Source organism: Lepus europaeus, chromosome 5 (genome assembly GCF_033115175.1).
Source record: "Lepus europaeus isolate LE1 chromosome 5, mLepTim1.pri, whole genome shotgun sequence".
NCBI classification, from domain to species: domain Eukaryota; kingdom Metazoa; phylum Chordata; class Mammalia; order Lagomorpha; family Leporidae; genus Lepus; species Lepus europaeus.
Genome location: NC_084831.1, coordinates 153508584 through 153518445, shown reverse-complemented (window position 1 = coordinate 153518445; position 9862 = coordinate 153508584). Strand labels below are relative to the sequence as shown.

The following is a 9862-nucleotide window of genomic DNA, read 5'->3' as shown; positions in this document are numbered from 1 at the left end:
GTTGGGGCGCCGGATTCTGTCCCGGTTGCCCCTCTTCCAGGCCAGCTCTCTGCTGTGGCCAGGGAGTGCAGTGGAGGATGGCCCAAGTCCTTGGGCCCTCCACCCGCATGGGAGACCAGGAGAAGCCCCTGGCTCCTGGCTTCGGATCAGCGAGATGCGCCAGCCGCAGCGGCCATTGGAGGGTGAACCAACGGCAAAAAGGAAGACCTTTCTCTCTGTCTCTCTCTCTCACTATCCACTCTGCCTGTCAAAAAAAAAAAAAAAAAAAAAAGAATTTAACCTCTTTTCCAGGATTGATAATACTCCACTGTGCATATATACCTTATTTTTTGTTTATTCATTCACTTATCATTGGACATGTGGGTTGTTTCCAGGCAACACAGTCTCACTTTGATCCCACAAAGTATGACTTTGGCATGTATTCAAGGGTAATTCATTATGACAGGTCTTATGGGATGTGCAACAGTGCATCAGACACAGCATCTGCTCTCAGGGAACTGATGATACATTGGACAAAGGAGAAGAGAAAGAAGTGAACGTAATCAGCATTGTTCGCTAATGCTGACCACAGCCCAGGCACTTCCCAATTGTTGCATAATTAATTGGCCCACAACTTTGTGAGGATACTGATACTGATAGAGGTATTTCAGTGAGGAAAATGAAGGCACAGAGACCCAAGTACCCAGCTCCGAAGGGGAGAGATGGGATTCAAACCCACTCCTGAGACTGAGAAGCCTATGTGCACTGCCCTGCCCATGCCCGATGATACAGGGCAGCACGTGGCAAATCCCCAAGGAGAAGCTACAGGGGACAGAAGAGGAAGAGACGAGATTACTGCTCTCCTGGGGTAAAGGCACAGGGCAAAGGGCCTTCGTGGGGGTCATGAGGGCTTCTGTCTGACCGGCATGGAGGAACTGCAGGAGCAGAGCCAACAGGGGACACGGAGAAGCTCTGAGCACACCAGGGACCAGGGTGGAAAAGAGAAAGGGATGAGATGACGGCCATGATGAAATGCTACTCACAGGGTCTGAACTCCACCCTGGAGGCACGTGAGCCACTGCAGGTTTTCTAAGATGAGATGTAGTCAGAGCTATGCTTCCAGGAGATCACCCGGGCAAAAATGTGTAACAAAGGACAGAGAGGGGTAATTGACGTGTAGGAAAGCCAGACACAGGGTCAGCGGAGATATCACAAGACATACTGAGAATGAAAAACACAGGATGTGCAGGTGGGAGACACTCAAGAGAGGGAATGAGAGAATGTGGCAACTGATGGATTATAACAAACAGAGTAACCGTACCTCCTGGCTTACCTAGAACACGGCCTCCTGGGTAATTACTAAAAGCCTTCTCTTCCTCTCAAAAAGGCCCAAGTTTGGACAGTCAGCTGTCTGATCGCACGAATCATGAACAAGCAGAAACTAAAATCAGAGGTGACCCTAAGATTGCGAACCTGGGTTAGTAAGGAAGGTGGGGGCGCCTTCAGAAACACAGGAGGGGACGCGGGTTCTGGGAGAGACGAGGGGTTTGGCTTGGGGCATGCTGAGCTTGCTGCTAGTCCAGGACTTATTTCAGAGACAGAAGCACTTTGCCTGTGGATTTGCGCTGTATCACGTGGAGGAAGGCATCATTGACCTAAAAAAAAAAAAATCCAAAATAGTGTGATCAGACTTACGTATACATGTATTTCAGCAAACATTTGTTGCTGGTTCAGTCGCGAAAGTAACCAAAGCATTAAGCTATGAGTCCAATGAACAGTTAGTTATAACTAAGTCTGCAGTACCAACTAGAACAATCACTATAAACGCAACAGAAAACAAAAACATCTGAGAATAACCCAACCTCAGTATTTCTTTCTACAAAATCTGTAATTTCTCAATGTTGTCAGATAAATGCCAGGGGGTAAAAAGCCCGCAGGGCTGGTAATGCTCTATTATTATAGTTCTCTCCCAGCTGATCCACTTCAAACGTGTTCCCACTTTTGAAAGAATGGAGCTTCTGGCCAAAGAGTCAGTACTTCTTTTTTTTTTTCTTTTTACCATTTTTCTCTTTTTATTAAAATTGTCCAGTTTCATATATAATTGAAATTGTAATCACTCTATCTCAAAATCATTTTTTATAGATACAAGTTTACAAAACATAAATTCAAAAGTAGTAACAGTACACAAGGAAGTGTGATATTGGTGGGAAAAAAAACAAAATACATCAATGGAATAGAATAGAGAACCCAAAAATAGACCCACATAAATTTAGTCAACTGATCTTTGACAAAGGAATAAAAGCAATTCAATGGAGAAAAAGCAGTCTTTTTAACAAATGGTACTGGAGAAACTAGATATCCACATGCAAAATAAATGAATCCAGACACAGACTTTACATTCTTCTCAAAAGTTACCCCAAAATGGATCATAGATCTAAACATAAAATGCAAAATTATAAAACTTCCAGAAGAAAACACAGGAAGAAAATCTAGGCCATCTGGGGTTTGATAATGAGTTTTTAGATCTAAGAACAATTCATGGGGGGGTGGGGAGAATGCAAGCTGACTTCACTAAAATTTAAAAGTTTGGGGCCAGCGTTGTGGCACGGTGGGTGAAGCCACCGCCTTTGACTCCAGTATCCCATATGAGTGCTGTGCGAGTCCCAGGTGCCCCACTTCCAATCCAGCTCCCTGCTATGGCCTGGGAAAGCAGCAAATGATGGCCCAAGTGCTTGGGTCCCTGCACCTGCATGGGAGATGCAGATAAAGTTCCTGGCTTCAGCCTGGCCCAGCCCAGGCTGCAGTGGCCACCTGGGGAATGAACCAGCAGATGAAAGATAGATTCTCTCTCTTTCTCTCTCTCTCTCTCTCTCCCCCCCCTCCCTTCTCTCCACACCCCCATCATGCTGCCTTTTAAATAAATAAATAAAAATTTAAATAATTAAGTAAAACCAAAAATTTCTACTCTGCAGAAGACACTGTTAAAAGAATAAAAAAATCAGCCACAGCGTTGCGGGGGGGGGGGGGGGGCGGGGGGAGAAACCTCTGAAACACACGTAACTGATAAAGAGCTTGTACTAATACATACAGAGAATTCCTAAAACTCAACCATTAAGAAAACCTCAATTATAAAGCAGGCAAAAGATCTGGAGAGACACGTGACCAAGGAAGATAACACAAATGTCAAAACAGCTTATGAAAGATGTTCAACAGAATATGTCACTGGGGAACTGCGAAGTAAAATGAGACACCACAACACACCTAGAGGAATGGTTAACACCCAGAAGGGGCAAGGATATGGAACAAGAACCCTCATTCACTGCGCGTGGAAACCCAACATGGCACAGCCACTTTGGAAGACAGGATGGCATTCTCTTACAAAACTAAACACATCCTTACCTTAGAATCAGCAGTCACACTCCCAGATATTTACCCAAACGCGAAAAGTTATGTCCACACAAAAACCTACACTTGGATGTTTGCAGCAGCTTTATTCACAATTGCCAAACTGTGGGAGGAGCCGAAACATTTTTCAACAGGTGAATGGACAAGCACTAGTATATACGTGCAATGGAATAATATTCAGTTAGATGAGGAAATGAGGTATCAAGCCAAAGCAAGGAAAATAAATAAATAAATAAATAAATAAGACATGAAGGAACCATCAGTGCACATAATTCAACGAAGAAGCCAGTCTGGAAAGGCTACATACTGTAAGACTGCAACCATCTCACATTCAGAAAAAGGGGAGACTAGGGAGACAGTATGAAGAAATCAGTGGGTGCCAGAGAGGCCAGGTAGGGGTGAGGATGAATATGTGGTGTTCAGGGGGTGTTTTAGAGCTGGCTGACACCACATGGTGCACATACGACATTATGCATTTGGCAAAACCCATAGCAGTGTACAACACAGAGTAAAATTGAATGTGAACTGCTAGCTGTGAATAATATCTGTATTGAATCAACACTGATTCATCAGTTGTAACAAAGGTCCCACACCAATGCAAGATGAAACTCAGCAGTGGAAAAAGAACTCTCTGTACTCCCTGCTAGCATTTTTCCATACACCTAAAACTGCTCTAAAAGTCTATTTTTAAAAGAAAATAAATGAAAAATGCAGAAAGTGAAACTAACAAATGGACTAGAAGACAGTGTCATTCTTTGCAGACAATAATCTACGAAGAAAAACTAATCAAAGCCACAAACAAAAAAGTAAGACTGTGAGATACAAGATTGGCTTGTAAAAATCACCGACGTTTCTCTACATCAGGAAAAATCAACTAGGAAATACAACAGAAATAAAATAGGAAAGTGGTCATTAACATATTTAAGAATAATCTACAAGACCTTATGGAGAAAAAAATCAATTCTATTAAAAGACACGAAAGATCTGAATAATTGGCCTGCTCACAGATGATCCAATTTAACAGTGAAAAAAATACCAGTTTTCCTCCAATTTAATATATAAAGTCAAGGAAACTCCATTCAACGGTTCAGCCACGGGGCTGGCATCATGGCAGAACAGGCAAAGCTGCCACCCGCGATGCTGGCATTCCATACAGATGCTGGTTCCAGTCTCAGCTGCTCCACTTCCCATCCAGCTCCCTGCTTATACATCTGGAAAAGCAGTAGAAGATGGCCCAAGTGCTTGGTCCCCTGCCACCCACGTAGGAGACCCAAAAGAAGCTCCTGACTCCTGGATCCTGGCTCCTGGCTCCTGGCTTTGGCCTGGCCTAGACCCAGCTGTGTGGCCATCTGGGTCGTGAACCAGCAGATAGAAGATCGATCTCTCTCTCTCTCTCCCTCTATCTGTTCTCTTTCTCTCTCTCTCCGTAACTCTTTCAGGTAAATGAATAAACCTTAAAAGAGAGAGAGAGTTTTCCCCAGAGTTTTTAAAGAGCTAAACAAATGTATCCTAAAAGTTATCTAAAAGGATAAGGATCCATAATAGCGGGGCTACATTTGAAAAAGAACAAAGGGGGGAGAGTTAGCCTTCCATGTAGTCAACATATATCAAAGCTATAAATGTAAAAATGGCCTGATATTAGTATAGGGACAGATATGTGAACCAATTCTACTAAATATAGAACAGAAAGCAGGAAGCAGGGGCCACTGCTGTGGTGTGGTAGGTTAACCCTCTCCTGCAGTGCCAGCATCCCATATGGGCGCTGGTTCGAGTCCTGGATGCTCCTCTTCCAATCCAGCTCTCTGCTATGGCCTGGGAAAGCAGTGGATGAATGCCCAAGTGCCTGGGCCCCTGCACCCACATGGGAGACCCGGAAGAAGCTTCGGCCTGGGCCAGCCCTGGCCATTGCAGCCATTTGGAGAGTGAAGCAGTAGATGGAAGACCTTTTTTCTCTGTCTCTCTCTCTCTAACTCTTTCAGATAAATAAAATAAATATTTTTTTAAAAAGAAAATGTGGTATATAAAAGCAATGGAATATTATTCAGCCATATAAAATGCAATTCTGTCATTCGTAGCAACCTCGATGGATATTACAGGATGCTATATGGACTGAGATAAGCCACACGCAGAAAGACAAACATTGCATGATCTCACTTACATGTGGAAGCTAGAAAGTTAATCTTAGAAGTAAAGAATAGAATGAGGGTTCCCAGATACCGCGAGGCATAGAAGAGAAGAGGGCGTGCAAGGACATGGCTAATGGGCACAGGACACAGCCGGACAGGAAGAATAACTTCTAATGCTTTCTAGCCCCACAGCTAACTATGATCAACAACTATTCATTGAACACTTCAAAGTATCGAGCAGACTGGATTTTGAACATTTGCAATACAAAGGACCAATCAATGTCTGAGGTGACAGGTGCCAGAATCACCCTTGATGTAAACCACACTTGTATACATGGACTGAAAGCCATACAGCAACCCCCGTAAATAGGTGAAATTACTACATATTAATTAAAAGCAAGAAATATATTTTAAATGTTCCTAATAAAAACGGTCTCCATCAAATAAAAACAAAACTGAAAAAGTGGCTAATTAACACCGCAAAAATTCTGTGTGTTCCACAGTGAAATGTACAAGTATATCCAAAGACATATTAAACATATTACAGAAACGGACTTGGTAAGGAAGAAAAAGAACAGAGGGAGGCAGTGGAAAATGAACGTAACAGTATTAAATAAATGTGTCAATATACAAAGATGGTCTTTGTGTGGTCCAACAACCAAGACAAGCTTTGAAGTGAGAATTTTGATTAACCAACCCCTTCCAGTTGAAATTCTCCAAAACATGAGACAGGTGCTGTGGCGCAGTGGGTTAACGCCCTGGCCTGAAGCACCGGCATCCCATATGGGCACAGGTTCGAGTCCCGGTTGCTCTACTTCCAATCCAGCTCTCTGCTATGGCCTAGAAATGCAGCAGAAGATGGTCCAAGTCCTTGGGCCCCTGCACCCATGTGGCAGAACCAGAAGAAGCTCCTTGGCTCCTGGCTTCAGATCGGCACAGCTCTGGCTGTTGTGGGCACTTGGGGAGTGAACTAGAGGATGGAAGACCTTTCTCTCTCTCTCTCTCTCTCTCTCTCTCGCCTTGCCTCTGCCTCTGCCTCTGCCTCTCTGTAACTCCGCCTTTCAAATAAATAAATAAACCTTTTTTTAAAAAAAGCACCTGCCGTGGCTTTGTGCCTCACCGAGACCTTCCTCATGTTCGCCTACTTAGACTCATTCAGCGGAGGTGGGAGACGCTAGGACAGGTGTGTGCACCAGCCTAGCCCCTGCCGATGACCCCCGGTGATGACTCACAGCTGCCTCACCCCAGAGATTTGTCACAGCCCAACAACAGGCAATAGTCGAGAAAATAAGTATTATCTGAGATACCGATGGCTGTTCAGCTGGCCTCCTAGGAAAATGAAGAATCTCCTGCAAATAGGTGCCAACATAAGAAGAAAGTTGTCCCTTCGACTATCCAAGCTTAGCTTCAACCATCTTGCGTGTGAATCTTGATCATTTTATCACATATCCCCTTTACAAGGGGATACCAGGGAGAATGCCTCATGGTCCTGTTCCGTGACTTAAGAATATCAACATCCTAAACATCCATGATTTTACCTGTTTCTCAGCTGTTCTGTCACCTCTCCGTGTCCAGCAGCCACTTCTGCTGTGATTGTAGCTGATTCCAAAAATAACGCTGACCCTTGCTGCCTAGTGGTTTCTATGCGGGCTGGGGAAACAACCAGTGGAGTTAAGGACTGGAAGTTTACTAAGGGCGATGAGGCTCTGAGGGAGACGCTACAGAGTAAAATGCACAAAGCACAGCTCTGACCAGTCGTCTGATGGCTGCTTCAGCTGCCTAAGGACACTGCTCCCTCTGAATTCTATAGGCTGTGTACACAGGGGGAGGCTGCACGGTGCGGATGCCTACGTACACACGCTGTCCCCAGCACCTGGGTTCGCTGCCTTGAGGTGGATGAACACAGAATTATAGCTGTCCCTGGAGACAGCCAACCTGGAACTTAGCGCACAGGAAGAATATTGCTTCTGCTTTAGGATGTGCAGGTGCTGCTGTTGACATTGGTTAAACACATATACTTTGAAACGGGAGTATCACTTATTATTTATTTTCATTTTTATTTAAAAGACAGATAGAGGTGGGTATTCCTTCCGCAGACTCACTTCCCAAATGCCCGCAACAGCCAGGGCTGGAGCAGGCAGAAGCCATGAGCCTGCAACTCCATCATTAGAAACTGGCTCTTCCCCATAGAACACCATCTGAGATCTTCCCAACTGAAAAATAAACCCCATAAGGCAGGACCAAGTCTTACATTTTTATGGAGAGGCACACGAACACGCTCAGTGAATGCTTGATGAATAAAATGAATTTATGAATGAATGCATACATCTGAGACTGACTGGATTTATTGTTTAAAAGGTAAAGCCTATAGTCAGTGCTTCATTGCGTAGCTGAATTATATTCATCATCGCGTATCTCTGATACAACTTGGTAAGAATATACTTCACCAAAAAGACACAGATGGCAAATGGGCATACGAAAAGATACTCGAGATCATCATTCACTAGGGATTTCCCACATGAAACCCACAACCCGATGCCACTACACACCTGTTGGAATGGTAACAACTACACAACTCACAATACTCAATGCTGGCAGAGTCCTAGCAACTGGAGCTCTCACAGTTGCTGGTGGAAATGCAGAGCAGTATAACCACTTTGGATACCATTTTGGTAATTCATGGAAAATTCAATGTATAGTAGCAAATCAGCACAAGCTAAATCCCAAAAATGTTAACATACACAGTTTGAACACATTTGTATGCTGGTGTAGTAGTTTCTAGTTCAAAATACGTATATTTAAAAAAAAAAAAAAACAGAAAATGTGTGCTATGGGCTTTGACAGGAATGCAGTAACAGTGGCCTTGCTTTCAAAATCACGGGTTAGAGAGAGACTCAAGCTGCACCTGAGGCAAAGAGCGATGGCTACTGATAAAGTCAGGCGTGCGCTTCTAAGAGCATCAGCACCTCTGCTTCCCACCTGCTGTATGATTCCACTTCGGAGGCCTTCTGGAAAAGGCAGCATCGCACGCACAGGAAGCAGATCAGCGGTTGCCAGGGACAGTGGGGCAACGGGGAGGGACACAGGGGACGTTGTGGGGTGACTGACGGGGGTGTTGTAAGGTGTTGACTGTCCTATGGTAGTTACATGGCTGTATCACGTTTGACAACCACACATCTACAAAGGGTGAAATTTTACTAAATGCAAATTATATCTCAATAAATTTGGCTCTAAAATGAGAATCAGGGAATGGGGCAGTTGGTCTAACAGGATGCCCCCTGCCACATCAGGGCGCCTGGTTTGGAGTCCCAGCTCCGCCCCTGATTTCAGCTTAACTGCCGACTGTTCAAGGTGGGAGACAAAGCAGAAGGTGGCTCGAGTGGCTGTGTCCCTGCCAACCTCATGGAAGACCTGGATTGAGTTCCCAGGTCCCAGCTCCCAGCTTCAGTCTGCCCCAACCCCAACTGCTGTGAGCATCTGGGGAGTAAGCCGGCAGGTGGGAGCTCTTTCTGTGTGTCTACCTGTGTTTCAGTCTGTCCGTCTGTCTGTCTCTCTCTGCCTCTGAAATCAATAATTTTTTAAGTCAGGCAATGTATTTTCAAACACAAAAGAGTAACTTTTAAAAGTGTCAGCCTGAGAGACTTGGAAAATAAAGCCTAATCGAGACTCACATCCTAATGCTTCATTTGGGGTGACGTCCCAGGTGGGGAATGGCGAGGGGGAAGTGGCATGACTTGAAGAAAGAGAAAAACCACACGCAGTGTGTAGAGGACCGGCTACAGCACCAGGGAGGGCACATAGATGCCCTCTGTTATCTGGGACTTCACGAGAGAGGCCCTATAAAACAGCCAGGAGGCCAGAGACAAGGGAACAGTTTGTCTCCTGTCTTTGATTTGTGAGTGTGCCCAGTGGGATGGCCTTCTCCCCACTCCCCTACCCCCACTGCTGCCACCTCCAGACCCCACACACACAGTCCCTGGGGATGCCACAGGCTTCAGCGGGTCCACTCAATGCAAAGCTGTGCAGGGGAGCTACAGCAGCTCCCACCTGAGACACAGGACCAGCCTCCCTCGGGAGAGCAGGAGACAATCCCTGACTAGGGGACGTGTCCTGGGACAGTGGCCTGGCTGTGTGACGGCAGGGACTGAGCCACCGCAAGAGACAAATGCCAAGCAAGGGGGATCAGCAGCTACATTCCGCATTTAAACAGTTAACTAAATTCACTGGTTGAAAGTACAGGTGTTGGGCCGGCACCGTAGCTCACTTGGCTAATCCTCCGCCTGCGACGCTGGCACCCTGAGTTCTAGTCCCAGTTGGGGCGCTGGGTTCTAGTCCCAGTTGCTCCTCTTCCA

General features: G+C 45.3%; 1 protein-coding gene across 2 annotated transcripts in view; it reads right to left on the bottom strand.

Annotated features, from left to right (window-relative positions):
• Positions 1-316: 316 nt before the first annotated feature.
• The window catches only part of LOC133760452 (quinone oxidoreductase-like protein 2), a 30465-nt gene continuing 20919 nt past the window's right edge, over positions 317-9862 (bottom strand). For both annotated transcript variants that reach the window (XM_062192968.1, XM_062192971.1), the window contains one exon: positions 317-1634. In XM_062192968.1, the coding sequence (XP_062048952.1) occupies positions 1566-1634 (69 nt within the window). In that variant the 3' untranslated portion in view covers positions 317-1565. The remainder of the gene's footprint in view (positions 1635-9862) is intronic.